This window comes from Moschus berezovskii, chromosome 4, assembly GCF_049115385.1.
Source record: "Moschus berezovskii isolate FMDL1 chromosome 4, NW_MosBer_1.0, whole genome shotgun sequence".
NCBI classification, from domain to species: domain Eukaryota; kingdom Metazoa; phylum Chordata; class Mammalia; order Artiodactyla; family Moschidae; genus Moschus; species Moschus berezovskii.
The window spans coordinates 19,824,887-19,845,408 of NC_142463.1; the positions used below are offsets into that span (position 1 = coordinate 19,824,887).

The 20,522-nt window shown below is 40.5% G+C and overlaps 1 protein-coding gene across 1 annotated transcript in view; it reads right to left on the minus strand.

The window, feature by feature from the left end:
• Positions 1-19,408, minus strand: part of ZSWIM5 (zinc finger SWIM-type containing 5) — a 178,835-nt gene extending 159,427 nt beyond the window's left edge. The window contains exon 1 of the mRNA XM_055402895.2: positions 18,754-19,408. Within this exon, the coding sequence (XP_055258870.2) occupies positions 18,754-19,351 (598 nt within the window). The 5' untranslated portion in view covers positions 19,352-19,408. The remainder of the gene's footprint in view (positions 1-18,753) is intronic.
• Positions 19,409-20,522: the final 1,114 nt, after the last annotated feature.

Sequence of the window (20,522 nt, forward strand, 5' to 3'; positions counted from 1 at the left end):
AGAAATCAAAGACAACATAAACAGATGGAGAGATATTCCATGTTCCTGGGCAGGAAGAACCAATATTGGGAAAATGACTATACTACCAAAAGCAATCTACAGATTCAATGCGACCCTTATCAAATTACCAATTGGATTTTTTTCACAGAACTAGAACAAAATATTTCACAATTCATATGGAAACACAAAGACTCTGAATGGCCAAAGCAGTCTTAAGAAAGAAGAATGAAACTGGAAGAAAATAACTTCCTGACTTCAGATTATACTACAAAGCTATAGTCATCAAGACAGTATGGTACTGGCACAAAAACAGAAATATGGATCAATGGAACAAGATATAAAGCCCAGAAATAAACCCATGCACCTATAGGTACCTTATTTTTGACAAAGGAGGCAGGAATACACAATGGGGCAAAGACAGCCTCTTCAATAAATGGTGCCAGGAAAACTGGACAGCTACATATAAAAGAATGAAATTAGAACACTTCCTAACACCACACACAAAGATAAACTCAAAATGGATTAAAGACCTAAATGTAAGACCAGAAACTATAAAACTCTTAGAGGAAAACATAGAACACTTGATGACATAAATCAAAGCAAGATCCTCTATGACCCACCTCCTAGAATAATGGAAATAAAAACAAAAGTAAACAAGTGGGACCTGATTAAACTTAAGAGCTTTTGCACAGCAAAGGAAATTATAAGCAGGACACAGCCTTCAGAATGGGATAAAATAATAGCAAATGAAACAACTGACAAAGGATTAGTTTCCAAAATATACAAGCAGCTCAAACAACTCAATGCTAGAAAAACAAAACCCAATCAAAAAGTGGGAAAAAGAACTAAACAGACATTTCTCCAAAGAAGACATACAGATGGCTAACAAACACATGAAAAGATGCTCAACATCGCTCATTATTGGAGAAACGCAAATCAAAACCACAATGAGGTATCACCTCACACTGGTCAGAATGGCCATCATCAAAAAGTCTACAAACAATAAATGCTGGAGAGGGTGTGGAGAAAAGGGAACACTCTTGCACTGTTGGTGGGAATGTAAATTGATATAGCCACTAAGGAAGACAGTATGGAGATTCCTTACAAAACTAGGAATAAAACCACCATATGACCCAGCAATCCTACTCCTAGGCATTATACCCTGAGGAAACCAGGGTTGAAAAAGACACATGTATCCCTTTGTTCATTGCAGCACTATTTACAATAGCTAGAACACTTCATGGGAAATAGATGGGGAAACAGTGGAAACAGTGTCAGACTTTATTTTGGGGGGCTCCAAAATCACTGCAGATGCTGATTGCAGCCGTGAAATTAAAAGATGCTTACTCCTTGGAAGGAAAGTTATGACCAACCTTGATAGTATATTAAAAAGCAGAGACATTACTTTGCCAACAAAGGTCCGTCTAGTCAAGGCTATGGTTTTTCCAGTGGTCATGTATGGATGTGAGAGTTGGACTGTGAAGAAAGCTGATCGCCGAAGAATTGATGCTTTTGAACTGTGGTGTTGGAGAAGACTCTTGAGAGTCCCTTGGACTGCAAGGAGATCCAACCAGTCCATTCTAAAGGAGATCGATCCTGGGTGTTCAGTGGAAGGACTGATGCTAAAGCTGAAACCCCAATACTTTGGCCACCTCATGCGACGAGTTGACTCACTGGAAAAGACTCTGATATTGGGAGGGATTGGGGGCGGGAGGAGAAGGGGACGACAGAGAATGAGATGGCTGGATAGCATCACCAACTCGATGGTCATGAGTTTGGGTGAACTCCAGGAGTTGGTGATGGACAGGGAGGCCTGGCGCGCTGTGATTCATGGGGTCGCAAAGAGTTGGGCACGGCTGAGCAACTGAACTGAACTGAACTGAATGATTAGTGATGCTGAGCATCTTTTTACGTGCTTATTGGTCATTTGCATACTTTCTCTGAAGAAGTGTTTATTGAAGCCCTTTGCCCATTTTTCAATCAGGTTGTTTGCTTTTTGTTGTTGAGTTATATGAGTTCTTTACATATTCTGGACATTAATCCCTTATCAGACATGTTGATTTTGAGTGGCTAGTAGGGTATCCATTTAGAAATATCTAGTGGGCAAGTATACAAACTGATCTTGAATCCAAGAGGGAGAAACAATGATATAGACTTAATAGTCAAATTATTTGTAATAAAGTATTTTCATGTATATGAGTTTATTTAGAATCTCACAAAAATTCTGATACTTTTATAGATGAGAAATCTCAGGCAGATCTCCTGACTACAAATCCCAAGATTATTTGGAAGTGCTTCCGGGATCAAAAGGAAAAAGCTGGCCAAGCTGACTGAGTTCTGGGCCCTATCCCAATTCCTAAAACAGCTCAAATTTTCCTGCTGCAAAAATTGGAATATCATCTAAGATTTCATTTGAAAATAAGTAGAGTGGCTTAAAACAAATTTGAGATCACAATAAACTGTGGAAAATTCTGAAAGAGATGGGAATACCAGACCACCTGACCTGCCTCTTGAGAAACTTGTATGCAGGTCAGAAAGCAACAGTCAGAACTGTACATGGAACAACAGACTGGTTCCAAATAGGAAAAGGAGTGTGTCAAGGCTGTATATTGTCACCTTGCTTATTTAACTTATACGCAGAGTACATCATGAGGAACGCTGGGCTGGAAGAAGCACAAGCTGGAATCAAGATTGCTGGGAGAAATATCAATAATCTCAGATATGCAGATGATACTACCCTTATGGCAGAAAGTGAAGAGGAACTCAAAAGCCTCTTGAGGAAAGTGAAAGAGGAGAGTGAAAAGGTTGGCTTGAAGCTCAACATTCAGAAAACAAAGATCATGGCATCTGGTCCCATCACTTCATGGAAATAGATGGGAAAACAGTGGAAACAGTGTCAGACTTTATTTTTTTGGGCTCCAAAATCACTGCGGATGCTGACTGCAGCCATGAAATTAAAGGGCTTACTCCTTGGAAGGAAAGTTATGACCAACCTAGATAGCATATTAAAAAGCAGAGACATTACTTTGCCAACCAAGGTCCGTCTAGTCAAGGCTATGGTTTTTCCCGTGGTCATGTATGGATGTGAGAGTTGGACTGTGAAGAAAGCTGATCGCCGAAGAATTGATGTTTTTGAACTGTGGTGTTGGAGAAGACTCTTGAGAGTCCCTTGTACCACAAGGAGATCCAACCAGTCCATTCTAAGGGAGATTGATCCTGGGTGTTCATTGGAAGGACTGATGCTAAAGCTGAAGCTGCAATACTTTGGCCACCTCATGTGACGAGTTGACTCACTGGAAAAGACTCTGATGCTGGGGTGGATTGGGGGCGGGAGGAGAAGGGGACGACCGAGAATGAGATGGCTAGATGGCATCACCGACTCTGTGGACATGAGTTTGAGTGAACTCCGGGAGTTGGTGATGGACAGGGAGGCCTGGCGTGCTGTGATTCACGGGGTCGTGAAGAGTTGGACATGACTGAGCAACTGAACTGAACTGAACTGAACATTATATGATGCTAACTTGTTATTCAATCGATAAATCATGTCTGACTCTGAGACCCCACGGACTGCAGAATACCAGGCTCCTCTGTCCTCCTGGAGTTTGCTCAAATTCATGTCCACTGAGTCAGTGATGCTATCTAACCATCTTATCCTCTGCTGCTCTCTTCTCCTTTTGCCTTCAATCTTTCCCAGTATCAGGGTTTTTTTGCAATGAGTTGGCTCTTCGCATCAGTTAACCAAAGTATTGGAGCTTCAGTTTCAGCATCAGTCCTTCCAATGGTATTCAGGGTTGATTTCCTTTAGGACTGACAGGTTTGATCTCCTTGCAGTCCAAGGGACTGTCCAGAGTCTTCTCCAGCACCACAATTCAAAAGCATCAGTTCTTCGGTGTTCAGTTTTCTAACTTATGTTCATAAAATAATAATTGAAGATATAGAAATAAATAAGATTGCTTAATTAGAAAACTTGGGGCAAGATGGTAATCCTACTTTTGTGGAGTAAGAGAATAAAGAAGAAAGGTAGAAAGAAAACCAGAATGGTGAAGTAAAACAAAAATCTAGGAAAAAGTATTTTAAAAGACTATAGAAAATTCTATATAGAGGTCATAAAGGATGAGGACTGAAAAAAGAATACTATGTCTGGCAATCATGAGGTCACTGGTAACCTTTAAGAGATCAATTTTAACATAGTGAGTGAAAGCAGAAGTCAGATTGAAAAGGCTTCAGAGGTGGCAAGAAGGTTAAAGGAAAGGTAACAAACATGAAATACCTCAACAACTTTGGTACAATAATAATAGTGAATGAATATTTACATAATGGGGCTTCCCTGGTGGCTCAGAGGTTAAAGCGTCTGCCTCCAATGCGGGAGACCCGGGTTCGATCCCTGGGTCGGGAAGATCCCCTGGAGAAGGAAACGGTAACCCACTCCAGTATTCTTGCCTGGAGAATCCCATGGACAGAGAAGGTTGGTAGGCTCAGTCCATGGGGTCGCAAAGAGTCGGACACGACTGAGCGACGGAACGGAACGGATTTACATAATACCTAATAGGAGTTAGGCTCTGTTCTAAATACTTAACATATCGATTTATCCTCAAAACAATTGTTGGTCCTAGAGGAGGAAATGGCAACCCATTCCAGTATTCATGCTGGGGAAATCCCAAGGACAGAGGAGCCTAATGGGCTACACTCCATGGGGTCACAAAGAGTCGGACAAGATTGAGCATGTACCACCACCACGATGGTTGGGGAAACTGAGATGTAGTGAGGAGCCAGAATTCTGAGGCTACCTGCTGTGTGGTCTCTGCATATATGTGATAATATATATGATAGAACATGCAAATATACATACCAGTAGACAGTACAATAATATTGAGAGTTTAATCTATAGAAAACTGAATCACTATGTTGTATACCTGAAACTAATATAAAATTGTAAATTAACTATACTTTAATTAAAAATAATAATGTAATACTGAATGAGAGAAAAGATCAGCAAAATTATTTTTTTACAAGAGGGAACCATAACATGAGGAAGGGTTTTATACCACTAACATCAGTGTACGTTGGTGATTCCTGACAGTCCTGTCAGTTTACCAGGTATTGATAGATTTAAGCAAAATAAAAACAGGATGACTTTTCCTGAATGTATTAATGCTACCAGCTTCCGTTCAACAAGACCATGAATGAGTAGGGAAGAGATGTAATTATCTCCAAGTGCTTTTAAAGGCATAATACATTTTCCCGCTGATTACAGAATGTAGGATAATGAATGGATGGATAGACCAAAATCTATTTTACTGATTAGCTCTATCACATATTTGTACCTTAAAAAAGCAATAATTTTTTTAAAAAAGATCCTATGAAGATATAATAAAGTTATTCTAAAGACAGATATCTGTAAAATTTATACTGAGGGTAAAAAAAAATCTGGCAATAGTTCTGTCATCTTCCTGCCTGCTAATGTCTCCCCTTTGAGTCAACTATGAACTAGAGTACTATAGGGCAGAGAAACGTTAATACAGAAAGAACTTCATGAAGGGTCAATCTAACCTGTAAGCAATAAATAATGTTTTCAATCTTTATTGTACTATTAAACATAATTTTAATATTTTTATAATTGAAAATATTAAAATAGAGTAATTTATCCAGCTAGCCCCATTTCTCTAGTTAATCACTTTCTACTCTGATGCTGGGAAAGGTTGGGGGCGGGAGGAGAAGGGGACGACAGAGAATGAGATGGTTGGATGGCATCACCGACTCTGTGGACATGAGTTTGAGTGAACTCTGGGAGTTGGTGACGGACAGGGAGGCCTGGCATGCTGTGATTCATGGGGTCGCGGAGAGTAGGACACAACTGAGCAACTGAACTGAACTGAACTCTTTACCTCCACAGTAACTATCTCGATTACTAGAAAACATTGCACTAAATGCTATTTTAATGTGTATCCTATACTAAACTATACACTCCTTAAATGCAGAATTTATGTTCTATTTTGCACTGAGTACTTTAGAATGTTAAATGTTAAGTTTTACAAATGAGTGAAGGAGTGAACAAACATGAATAACATCATATATTGGTGTTACATTTATGCAAGTGTCTTTTGATGGCAAGAATTTATAACACTTTTGCATAGGATCTTTTCAAAACACAGACACACATTTTTTAAGTGAAAGAGAATGATTTTCCTTGAGATCCATTAATAAACCTAAAGATAGAAGAAAACAGGCTGAAATAGAAAAGAAAGTTGACATAGTCCAAAGCATTTGTGTAATAAATATTAAATAACGTTTTGATTGTCTACAGTAAGTTTAAAAACACTGAAAATACTAATAAAGGTGATCATTTTTCTAGAACAGTGTCTTTCAACCCTGGCTGCACATAAAACATCTAGGAGCTCTTTAAAAATTCTGAGGATCAGTCCTCATCCTCAACAGATTTTTAATTAATTTAGGGTGAGTCCTTGGCACTTTCTTTAGAATCTCCCCAGCGATTTTAATGTGAAATCAACGATTGGAACCTACCATTCTTTCCTTTAAAACCAATTTCTGAGGCAAAATTTACATTCAAAAAAATTGACTAATTTTTTTGGAGTATAATTGTTTTACAATGTTGCGTTAGTTTCTGCTGTACAACAAAGTGAATCAGCTATATCAGGTTTCAGAGAATCTCTTAGGGTCAAGTACTCACTCAGTTTACGATCTCCCACCTACATAAAGATGGCAACATATGTAGTTCTTAGAAGCATAGGCTTTGGTACCCAACTTGGGTTTGTAGTCTAAGGTAGGAAAATACAAAGTATTTTAGAATGATTTCCACCCAAAGTAAGTAAATAGTTATTTACTGAGTTTTACACAAAACAAGTGACCAAATATCCAATGAAAAGAATCAGAAACTAGTTAATAAGCTTTGTTGGTATTTTTAAATCTATATAATGCTTTAAAAATAAAAAACATCCATAAATTACATTTTGCCAGTATATCTCCTAGACTCCCATTACATACAAATCAATAAAGAGAGATTTTCATACTATCTAAATATTTTTAAATTATATAACAGCTTGCTCATTCATTCAATAAGCATTTACTGAGTACCAATTTAAGGCATATCACATTATATATTCTAAGAAGGAGAACAATTTTTCTCAATACTGAGAACCAAAAATTAATCAGTTGGCTATATGGGATTATGAAACGTATCAGAGAAATTTATCATATGATAATATAATGCTAAAGTTAATATTAAAATGAGTGTGATTTCTTCAGCATGCTGCCTATGTGAGGAAAGAAATAAGCCTATATATAAACCACAAGGTAGAAAATTTACATAATAGCAATCTGGAATGGACTGTAATACATTTCTAATATCACAATTCCAAACCATATTAACTTGGGGTTTGAAAAAAGTTGGGTTTCCCTGGTGGGTCAGATGGAAATGATCCACCTGCAATGCAGGAGACCCAGGTTTGATCCCTGGGTGAGGTAGATTCCCTCAAGAAAGGAATGGCTACCCACTCTAGTATTCTTTTTTTTTTTTAATTGGAGGCTAATTACTTTACAATATTATAGTGGTTTTTGCCATACATTGACATGAGTCGGCCATGGGTGTACATATGTCCCCCATCCTGAACACCCCTCCACCTCCCTCCCCATCCCATCCCTCAGGATCATCCCAGTGCACCGGCCCTGAACCTGGACTGGCAATCTATTTCACATATGGTAATATACATGTTTCAATGCTATTCTCTCAAATCATCCCGCCCTCGCCTTCTCCCACAGAGTCCAAAAGTCTCTTCTTTGTATCTGTGTCTCTTTTGTTGTCTCATATATAGGGTCATTGTTACCATCTTTCTAAATTTCACATATATGCGTTAATATACTGTATTGGCATTTTTCTTTCTGACTTAATTCACTCTGTATAATAGGCTCCAGTTTCATCCACCTCATTAGAACTGATTCAAATGCATTCTTTTTAAAAGCTGAGTAATTCCAGTGAGTCAGCTCGTCGCATGAGCTGGCCAAAGTATTGGAGTTTCAGCTTTAGCATCAGTCCTTCCAATGAACACCCAGGACTGATCTCCTTTAGAATGGACTGGTTGGATCTCCTTGCAGTCCAAGGGACTCTCAAGAGTCTTCTCCAGCACCACAGTTCAAAAGCATCAATTCTTCGGCGATCAGCTTTCTTCACAGTCCAACTCTCACATCCATACATGACCACAGGAAAAACCATAGCCTTGACTAGACGGACCTTGGTTGGCCAAGTAATGTCTTTGCTTTTTAATATGCTATCTAGGTTGGTCATAACTCTCACTGGAAAAGAGTCTGATGCTAGGAGGGATTGGGGGTGGGAGGAGACGGGGACGACAGAGAATGAGATGGCTGGATGGCATCACCGACTCGATGGACATGAGTTTGAGTGAACTCCGGGAGTTGGTGATGGACAGGGAGACCTGGCGTGCTGTGATTCATGGGGTCACAAAGAGTCGGACATGACTGAGCGACTGAACTGAACTAAACTGAACTGAATATTCCATTGTGTATATGTATCAAGGCTTTCTTATCCATTCGTCTGCCAGTGGACATCTAGGTTGCTTCCATGTCCTAACCATTGCAAATAGTGCTGCGATGAACATTGGGGTACACATGTCTCTTTCAGTTCTGGTTTCCTTGGTGTGTATGCCCAGCAGTGGGACTGCTGGGTCATATGGCAGTTCTATTTCCAATTTTTTAAGGAGTCTCCACACTGTTCTCCATAGTGGCTGTACTAGTTTGCATTCCCACCAACAGTGTAAGAGGGTTCCCTTTTCTCCACACCCTCTCCAGCATTTATTGTTTGTAGACTTTTTGATGATGGCCATTCTGACCAGCGTGAGACGGTACCTCATTGATTTGCATTTCTCTAATAATGAGTGATGCTGAGCATCTTTTCATGTGTTTGTTAGCCATCTGTATATTTTCTTTGGAGAAATGTCTGTTTAGTTCTTTGGCCCAGTTTTTTGATTGGGTCATTTATTTTTTCTAGTATTGAGCTGCATGAGCTGCTTGTATATTTTTGAGATTAATTCTTTGTCAGTTGCTTCATTTGCTATTATTTTCTCCCATTCTGAAAGATGTCTTTTCATCTTGCTTATAGTTTCCTTTGCTGTGCAAAAGCTTTTAAGTTTAACTAGGTCCCATTTGTTTATTTTTGCTTTTATTTCCATTCCTCTGGGGGGTGGGTCACAGAGGATCCTGCTGTGATTTATGTCAGAGAGTGTGTTGCCTATGTTTTCCTCTGGGAGTTTTATAGTTTCTGGTCTTACATTTAGATCTTTAATCCATTTTGAGTTTATTTTTGTGTATGGTGTTAGAAAGTATTCTAGTTTCATTCTTTTACAAGTGGTTGACCAGTTTTCCCAGCACCACTTGTTAAAGAGAATGTCTTTTCTCCATTGTATATTCTTGCCTCCTTGGTAAAAGATAAGGTGTCCATAGGTGCAAGGATTTATCTCTGGGCTTTCTATTTTGTTCCATTGATCTATATTTCTGTCTGTGTGCCAGTACCATACTGTCTTGATGACTGTAGCTTTGTAGTGTAGTCTGAAGTCAGGCAGGTTGATTCCTCCAGTTCCATTCTTCTTTCTCAAGCTTGCTTTGGCTATTCGCCACTCCAGTATTCTTGTCTGGAGAATTCCATGGACAGAGGAGTTTGGCAGGCTGCAGTCCATGGGGTCGCAAAGAGTCAGACACAACTGAGCAACTAACACTTTGGAAAAAGTTAAGACATGGTTCATATGCTCTCAGGGTTACCTATTTCCTTTTTTTGTTTACCTCTTAATTTATTTTATTTCTGTACAAATTAAAGATTCACTGAAAAATAAACCAATAAAAAGAAATGAGAGGTCCAGAGCAGGGGCATTCCAGGCTGGGAGCAGGCAAGCCTGGTCATGATCAAGCATAGCCCTTGTCCTGTCCCAGCCAGTCTGAGTTGGAAGATAAGTGTCAGCCACTCTGTCGATACAAAGCCCAAGTGATGTCCCAGTAGGACAGTCAGCTCCAGCCACTTCTGTCTAACTCCTCAAGAACTCCCAGCTTAGAGAAGCAGCATTTCCAGTGGGAGTTCAGAGTGGGACATGGGCTGGCTCTGTGAGGAACTCGAAGTTGACGATCAGGCTCCCTACAGAACTATTTGGTGTTGGGGTCTCTCCAGCTGGAAAGAAGGATGGCACCTCTCCCAGGTCTTAATTTATTTTGCAAGTCAGTTACCAGGCTTATTCATCTCTGACAATGTGCCTCTATCCATTGGGTGATAACCAATCATTGCAGGAGACAAAAAGAATAGTGAAAGCAGAATGAGAAAAGCTAATTGACCACCCTAGGACTGCAAGGAGATCCAACCAGTCCATTCTAAAGGAGATCAATCTTGGGTGTTCATTGGAAGGACTGATGCTAAAGCTGAAACTCCAATACTTTGGCCACCTCATGCGACGAGTTGACTCACTGGAAAAGAGTCTCTGATGCTGGAAGGGATTGGGGGTAGGAGGAGACGGGGACGACAGAGAATGAGATGGCTGGATGGTATCACCGACTCTATGGACATGAGTTTGAGTGAACTCTGGGAGTTGGTGATGGACAGGGAGACCTGGCGTGCTGTGGTTCATGGGGTCGCAAAGAGTCGGACACGACTGAGCGACTGAACTGAACTGAACTGAAGTAACTGTGACATTGCAGCTGACTTCTAGACCCAAAAGAGGACTGACCATTTTTCTCTTCACCGCCTATGGTCTATACCCCAGCTCTAGTGCATGTGTATGCTTTATCCCTAATATAGGAAGTTGCTGCTAACAGTAAGCTAAATGAGCAGCCCCTCCTCCAGTACTCTGGGATCCCCACTTCTTCCTGCCTGCCCCTTTCTTCCTAGAGGACAGTCCAAAAGGCCACATAAAACTGCCAGGGTCTTGGTACCTCCAAATGCCCCAACGTCAAATCATACAAAGTAAACTCAGAAACTACATTCATTACCACAGAATTAGCAGGAAAAAGAAGGTACAGTGAGGCGATAGGGGATCAGTAGGACATGACAGAGTGGTAGAATTCTTAATCTCAGAAAGAAAGTGCCTCCTTAAACCTCTCCCTCCCAGCAAAGAGACTGAGGTCAGCTTACAAGACTTAGAAGATATCCAACTGTCCTTATTTCTCTGCTCTCCTAGGGTTCTTTCTGCAAGCTGACCTATGACTCTGTTCTGTTTACTCACTTGCTCTCGGTCAGTACCTGCAGAACTTCCTTACGCATATAACAGAGAAAGTCTATACAAGGTGCCTTCCAGCTCAGACTCTTGTCTCCCACCAGGATGAGCTTGAACAGCATCTCCAGCTTGCCCTCTTGTTTCTCCACGATAAACCTCATGCACTGCAATCTCTATGCCCTTAAACTATCAATGAGGTCTCATACTTTTATGTACAGTGTATTGTGCAGAACTGGCAGAACACTCAAGCCACTGGTGATCTGACTGAAGGAGATGCTGAAAAGGCTTTGGACAACTGAGGGTTACCTATTTCTATAAATGAGTTATAAATGGTATTCATGAAAAAAAATCTGACAGTAATCTGTTCATCCACGCGTGTATGCCCTGAGTGCTGTATTGCACAGTCATCATTTTTTATAAAGAATGATGACAGGTTTAACCTTTAAATGACCACTTATCTATCAAAAAAGTTCCACATGTATTAAAAATATTAAATAATCAATCATGCAAACTGAATCAGTTAAACCGAAATAATGCTTATCTAATAAAACAGATGTGGTTGATATCTAATTTAAGGCATATTCAACATACAAAAGTTTAAAATTCACATGAAACTATGTTATGCAACAAGAAACAAGCATGAGAAGCTGTTATGAGTTGAATTGTGTTCTCCCAAGATTCACAGGCTTCCCCAACGGCTCAGAAGGTAAAGAATTTGTTTGCAGTGCAGGAGAAGCAGGAGATGCAGGTTCGATCCCTGGGTTGGGAAGATCCCCTGGAGGGGGAAATGGCAACCCACTCTAATATTCTTGCCTGCAAAATTCCATGGACAGAGAGAGGAGCCTGGCAAGCTACAGTCCATAGGTTTGCAAAAGAGTCGGACACAACTGAGCAAGACTGATATGTTGAAGTCCTAACCTCCAGCACCTCAGAATGTGACCTTATTTGGAAACAGGGTCATTGCACATGTAATTAGTTAAACTGAGGTCATACTGGAGCAGGGTAGGCCCCTAATCCAATATGACTGCTGTCCTTCTTAAATGGTCATGTGAAAATACAGACACATAGGAAGAATGCCATGTGACAAAGAAGAGACTGGAGTTATGCAGTTGTATGTCAAGGAATGCCAAAGACTCCTGGTAAACCACCAGAAGCTAGGAAGAGGCAGGAAGGATTTCCCTACTGGTTTCAGAGGGAGCATGACCCTGCTGATACCTTGATTTCAGACTTCTCGCCTCCAGAAATATGAGACAGTAAATTTCTATTGTGTTAAGCCACCCAATTTGTGGAAGCTTGTTACAGTATCCATAGGAAACTAATACAGCATTTTCAGTATCTCTCTTGTATGTTAACTAACTAATATTAATGTCTTTATTTTTAAAATTATTTCTAAAATAACAGTAATTTTGACTTCTGGGAGAATAGTTCTATACATTTTAACATGTATACAGATAGGTAGACAGATACATATGTATATCCATATAACCATCAACTCTAAGATACTGTTAATGTTTTGATTTTTAACAGCTGTTATTGAAACAAGTGCAATGAAACTGTTTCACACAGGCTTAAGTAAATTTCTAGTCCTTCACTTCAAAATTTAGACTTTGTATTCACAATTCAGTAATACATTTTTAATTCCTAAAATAAAAATAACCTTTAAAAGTCTACTACCTTTAGTTCATTCATTATCTTTAAAGCTCTACCATTGAGAAAGTCACCTTCGATAAGAATTCATCTAAAGTTTTGGAAAAAAACTGATAAATCATTCTTCACCATTCTTCACACGAAACAGTCAACATAAAAGATACACACTGTTGCAACACTCATACCACTTACTTCTATCAGCTTATTATACCCAAAAGTATGGGGTTTTCCCTTTATCTTCTAGCATCACACTCATTATAAAAATTCACATCTCTCTCTCTCTTAACTGAGAAGTCTGTCTTAAATTTCTAAACATTCACTATTCAACACTTTTTTATTGCAGTGTAATTTACAATGTTATGTTAGTTTCAAGTGCAAAGCGATTCAATTACATACACACACATACATATTTTTTTTCAAATTCTTTTCTATTATAGATTATTACAAGATATTGAGTATAGTTCCCCTGTGCTATACAGAAGATCCTCATTGTTTGCCTATTTTATATGTAGTAGTCTATACATGTTAACCCCAAATTTCTAATTTATCTCACCCCCAACTCCCACTATCCCCTTTGGTAACCATGTTTGTTTTCTATGTCTGTGACTCTATTTCCATTTTGTAAATAAATTCATTTGTATCACTTTTCAGATTCCACATATAAGTTATATGATATCTGTCTTTGACTAACTTCATTTAGTGTGATAATCTCTAGGTCCATCCATGTTGCTGCAAATGATATCATTTCATACTTTTCATGGCTGAGTAATATTCCATTGCACATATGTACCACATCTTCTTAATCTATTCATCTTTCACTAGGCATTTAGGTTGCTTCCATGTCTTGGCAATTGTAAATAGTGCTGCTATGAACATTGATGCCCAGGAGTAAGACTGCTGGATCATATGGTAGATCTATTTTTAGTTTTTTAAGGAACCTCCATACTCTTCTCCCCAGAGGCTGAACCAATTTACACTTCTGCCAACAGAGGAAGAGGGTCCATTTCTCTTCACAGCCTCTATAGCACTTATTGTTTACAGATTTTTTGATGATGGCCATTCTGACTGGTGTGATATTTCATTGTAGTTTTGATCTGCATTTCTCTAATAATTAGCAATACTGAGCATCTTTTCATGTGCTTGTTGGCCATCTTCATGTCTTCTTTGGAGAAATGTTTATTTAGGTCTTCTGCCTCTTTTTTTTATTAGACTGCTTGTTTTTTCATATTAAACTATAGGAGCTGTTTGTATATTTTTGAAATTAACAAACACTTGAATATTAAGATATGTGTGTGAGGTACTGTGGTAGAAGAGGAAGGAGAAAATTCATTGCTTAAGAAAGAAAGAGAGCAATGTGATTTTAAAACCTGGTAAGTTTCTACTCTAAAAAATGTTACCACTTATCCTTTAAAGGTATGCAGCTGCTTTCCCTGCTGGAATATCTCACACATAAATTAAGTCATTTTTCCCCACATAGAAATTTTATTATGATTTTATATCTATTCTAACTTTCAATGCTATACAGCTTTTTAGGTGAGGGTATCTTTTGTTCCTCTAAATAATATAGATTAAAAATAAATTACCTATAGAAATGAACACCAGCAATACTTATTACTGCTGCACTTTACAAAAGCTGTACTACAGAAAAATTACACAGATGTTTATCGGTAATATATACACGCTCATAATTACAAACTTAACTATTTAATGTGTAAGCTATGAATAACTTCCTGAAATGGATCTTTTTATTATTATTGAATTTGTAATTACATTTCTTTCACATAAAGTAGTACTTAGCATTGTGGCTGTAGTTTTGAAGATTCAGTCAGTTAGTTCAGTTGCTCAGTCGTGTCCGACTCTTTGCAACCCCCTGAATTGCAGCACACCAGGCCTCCCTGTCCATCACCAACTTCCGGAGTTCACTCAAACTCATGTCCATCAAGTCGGTGATGCCATCCAGCCATCTCATCCTCTGTCGTCCCCTTCTCCTCCTACCCCCAATCCCTCCAGCATCAGGGTCTTTTCCAATGAGTCAACTCTTCACATGAGGTGGCCAAAGTATTGGAGTGCTTTAGCATCAGTCCTTCTAATGAACACCCAGGACTGATCTTCAGAATGGACTGGTTGGATCTCCTTGCAGACTATCCACACACAAATTACGCATTTATTAGAAAATGTGTAGGCTAAAACTATGGGGCTCAACTGTCAGAATCTATGATAAATTCTGGATAAACATTTGTATAATTAAGATATACCAACACTGAAGGCCCCTGTAAGACTTTATCCAATTTTTGAAAATCTAAATATTCAAATAAATATAATATTTCTGTATACAAGAGAAAAACTATCAATGCTTCTTTTCCATCAATCAAGTCAGATTTCCCTGAGAAGACACAATCCTCCTTTAAGTTCTACCAGACACAGAGACATTAATTTAAAATATGATGATGGGTCAACATCTTAAAATTATTAGTAAATTATAGTTGTACCATTCTTATACCATTTGCAGATTCCTGAGTAAGTATTTTCTCAAGGTTTATACTACCACTATTTCCATGGGCTCCTAAGACAGGTTAAAATGCAGATGCTTAAAACATCTGAACTCTATTACTTTCATAATACCGAGAGAACAGAAAGATCTATTCACAGAGCTTCAAACTTACAGATGTCCATGAAAAGACTAATTTATAATTTTCCCCTTTTAAAAGGAGCAATACCTCTGATTCAGTACTGTCTTGTAAAAGAAATGTTTCCTTTGAGCATAACAAGCTACAGTCCTCCCATTTCTTTATATCACGCTGGGAAACTTTTAGTTCTAATTCAAAATCGGATGTTTTCTACAGAGCATTTGTGTTTTAACCAGTCCATGATGTCCCATTACCAGATTCCATGTGGAAAGTAATCAGAAGTTACTGAATATAAATACTCTTTGTACAAAGTCTTTGTTGTCTAATTTTTTTCTTTCAATTTTTTCTTTTATGTTGTGCTTTTTTAAAAATTTACTTATTTATTTTAAGTAATAAAATATTTAAAATACTTCATGCTTACCTTGTTTAAATACCTTTATGAATCTTTTCTTTAAAAGAATGTTTGAAAGAAATACCCTAATTTCCTTTACTTCCTAAAGCATCAGGCTTCAGTAACTTTCCAATTCTGAGGTTTTAACTATGGCTTGGATATAGTAAGAAAATAAATAAGAATTTTTAATAGTAGCACTGAGTAATTATATTGAGGTTTTTTTTAAGTAATTGTATTTATTATTTTTGAGTGTGCTCGATATTTGTTGCTGCTCGGGCTCTTCTCCAGCTGTGATGAGCAAGGGCTACTCTCTAGTTGTGGAACATGAACTTCTCATTGCAATGGCTTCTCTTGTTTCACAGCACAGGCTCTAGGACACATGGGTTCAGTAGTTGCGGCTCCCAGGCTCTATCTAGAGCACAGGCTCAGTAGTTACGGAACATGTACTTAATTGCTCCAAGGCATGTGGGATCTTCCAGGATCAGGGATTGAACGCATGTCTCCTGCAATGGCAGGCAGATTCTTTACCACTGAGCCACCAGGGAAGCCCCTATATTGAATTTGAAGTGAAATTATAAAGTGAAAAACATGATTACTGTCTTGCTATATACAAATCATTTTTTTGCTTATCTCTTGGTAATACTTTTATAAAATCTGTCATCTAGATCATCACATACTCACATTTTAGGTTTAAGAGATGAGGAATGGTTTTCTAATTTTACATACTAAACGATGGTTTGGGACTTCCCTGGTGGTCCAGTGGTTAAAACTCTGTGCTCCCAACACAGGGCACCCGTGTCTGATCATCTGGCGAAGGAAGATGATGCATGATGCAGCCAAAAAAATTAACAGTGGTTCATGCCAAGATACAGAACTCAGAATAATAAAGAATGAAATATTCTTCTCTTTCACCCTCACTAGCATAAATTAAAATCAGAAAAATAAAGATTATACAACTCATGTTCCTCAAATAGCATTACTTAAAAATGATTAATTCATTATCCTACCTTCATCTATGAAATCCAATGTAAGAATCAGAAAATATGCTTAAATATATTCTTTCTCCAGTCACTAAAACTATCATACAAGAGCTCATCATCCTAAGAAGCATGCCAACTCTCATACTGTAGAAGAAAAAGATCTGATTTAAACATGACCTGGATCACTCACAACATCTGATTTTATTTACAACTTGACGTTACACTCACTTTCAAAACATATACTTCTTTAAAACTCACAATTGCCCCTTCAAAGTTTGAAAATTATTTCAAATACAGTATCTCTTACTATAAAATGACTACTTAAATTGTAACTTTTCAATTCAAAATATTTAAAGAAACTTAAAAATTAATTGATATAAACTCATTAAAAGAATATGATCTACAGATGAATAATGTAATGCTTATATTCATTTTCATGTTTTCAGAATTAAAGCTGCACACTTTAATTACCTGTTATTCAATTCATTATTACACATATATACAGAAACACACAAAGGAATAGCCTCAAATAAACAAAACTTTCTCAATCTACTGTTTCTGTATTCTGACATAGGATAAATTTAGGTGAATTTACATTTCACATTTGCAAAACAAATTGTGGTATATGTTGCTTTAAAAAGAAACAGGATTCAGTGATTCTCAATAATCAAAAGTAGGTTGCTTTATAAACACCACACTGTGCGACTCTTCAAATGAAAAAAAAAAAAATTCAAATATGTCAGTTTTACCTGGGGAGAAGAGAGCTAGATGTTTGGGATTCCTGTTTATGTGTCTTCCTGTGTCTGTTTAATTCTAAAAACAGCCTTTCTCCAACTCCTTTCAAAAATCTATATTTTTTCAGTAAATATGAGCATATACTGTACAATAAAATGCATAAAGATAATGTGTACTTCCAAAGTGCTATAATAGCCCAAATAGAAAAAAAAAAAAATCAGTATTTAAATTTCCCCACATAGCAAGTCAATGTTAAACAATGTCATTTTTCCCCCTTTCTCCCTATCCATTCCACAAATCAGGACTACTGAATTTGTATATTTAATAAGATGAACAAACTGACTGGAAGCTCTGGAGCAATAAAAGAAAAAGAAATCCTTTTCATTCCCCCACAAACAAAAAGATAAAACAAAAGCAAATATGAAGACTTGTTAAATGAGAAGCATTTGAAAAACCCAACGTGACCAGCTTTTGATTTACCCCAGTCTGACAAGGAAGACAGACCCCACCCCCACTCCAGATTGTGCCTTTTTTTTTTCCTTGGGTGGGGGTGTGGAGAAGAAGCTGTCACATTTCCATCTTCGGGTATTGTTAAGTCCACAGCCTAGATTCCCAAGTATCACTGGTCCAGCGGAAAAAAACATTAAAGGAGATAATTAAAACTGTCTGAAATGCACAGTATTTTGCTGAGTTTTTTTCCCATTTTTAAAGTTAATTATACCCAGCTTCAATTTGCAAAGACTAGACTGCCTTTGACAGTCTGTCCCTCAAACGTTCCCTGTAAGACCGCTTGCTCCAGATTCACTAACAGTTCGCTCCTCTCTAAACTTAAATTAGAAAACCGCATTCAGAAATGATTACATCCAGAAAGCCATACTTCCCCATCCTTTTTGCTTTGGCAGGGGGTGTAGAACGAAGAATAAAAGAGACCTATTTGCTCTTCAAACAAAAAGAAATGGGGGTAGTGGGGGAAAGAGCAGCAGTGGACCTGACGAAATGTTGAGAAAAGTTTTTTATGTGACTAGTTTGTCCTTTGGCACAGGATCGGGAGTTGGGCAAAAAGCCGGGGTCCTGGCTCAGGGCTTGTGGAAAGAGAAGGCACCTGCGGAAGAGGAGGCCGGGGACCCGAGAGAAGCCGAGCGAGCACCTACCGACTTGCAGCACATTCTCCACGGAGCCGCTGTCCAGCAGACGGATGCCCCGGCGGAACGGGAGCCCCTCGCCGCCACCGCCGCCGGCCACTCCAGCCCCAGAGCCCAGTCCGGGGGACGCCACCGCCACAGCGGCCCCGGGGGCGGAGCCGGCCGGAGCAGCGGCCCCGGGGGGTGGCGGCGGCCCCTCCTCGGCCGGCAAAGCCCCCGCGGCGCCGCCAGCCGCGCCGGCGCCAGGGCCGCCGCGGTACTGGAAGCTGGAGTACATGCAGATCTCCCGCTCATTCCGCGGGAAGGACCAGTAGACGATGCGGCGCTGCACGGGCTCCGGGATCCGCTCAAAGCGCTCCTCCACCCGCTCGTACGCCCACTTTTCTGCCACCGTCTTGGCGGCGCAGTCCAGCAAGGACTCGGGCTGCAGGTGGGGGCGGGCCCCCGGGGGTAGGCAGCTGCCGCCGACGCCCCCAACCCCGCCGCCGGCCGCCCCGGGCGAACCGCGAGGGTGGTGAGCCTGCGGACTGGGCCACGAGCACAGGCGCTTGGCCGGAGAGACCGGCGACGGCGAGAGCAGTTCCTCTCGCTCACCTCCTTCCGCCATTGCTGGGGACTGACTGACTGACTGAGGCGGCGGCGGCGGCACCGGCTGCGGCGGAGACCCCGGCCACGGCCACGCGCCCCGCGCAAGCGCCCAGCTGCGGCACCGGGGGGCGGGGCGAGCAAACCCGCGAGCCGGCCGGCCCGAGTGGGAAGCCTGGGCCGGTCCGGTGCGCGCGCCGCGAGGGCCGACAGGGGCAGCCTGAGGACGAGCGGGAGGCGGCGCGCGCTGTCCGGGCCGCCGCGAGCGCGAGGAGGGACGGGAGCGAGCGCGGGCTGGCGGCGCGCGCCAGGCGCAGACGGCCCAGAACGCGCACCGAGCGCTCGCCCCTGGCCGACTTCCACCTAGGGGACACCCAGGGACGAAGAGCGCCCGGCACCCTCGCCAGCCCGCGCGCCTCCGACCCACCTGCAGCCTGGAGGGAAAGGAGTGGACTGTGCAGCCAAGTGCAACGGCCCGGAACGAGTATTGCGCGAAGCCGCAAGCAAAGTGCTAGGCTTGCGGGGCGGAGAAAGAGAGAGAACTCAAAATCAAGGGTCCTCTGGTAGGTGGACCAGACGGGCGACGGCCACAGAGGAGCGAATGATCTGGCAGAAAGACGCTAGGAAGACGCTCGGGGGAAAAATCGGAAAGTTCAATTGATGAAAACTCTCCTCACACCACATCAATGTAGAATAAAGTCAGCGGTCCCCTCCAGAGCCAGGCAAAGTCGCGCCAGCCCCTGACTGGACAATGGTGCCTCAAAATCTCACCGCCACAGCAGCTACAGCCTCCGTGGGTTTTGCAGGGTTTTAGAACCTTGCATCCTAGGGCACAAAACACTTTCGTGTGGTTTTGGGTACAATTCTCTAATCACCTGAGTCCAGTCTCAATTAGGGCTTTATGTTTTCCTCACTTGGCTCAGTCTTCTGCACTTTCATATTAATTATAACAAGTAACACACATATTTTTATATATTTGTGTAATGGTCCGTCAAGTCAAAGCTATGGTTTTTCCAGTGGTCATGTATGGATGTGAGAGTTGGACTATAAAGCTGAGCGCTGAAGAATTGATGCTTTTGAACTGTGGTGTTGGAGGAGACTCTTGAGAGTCCCTTGGACTGCAAGGAGATCAAACCAGTCCATCCTAAAGGAAATCAGTTCTGAATATTCACTGGAAGGACTGATGCTAAAGC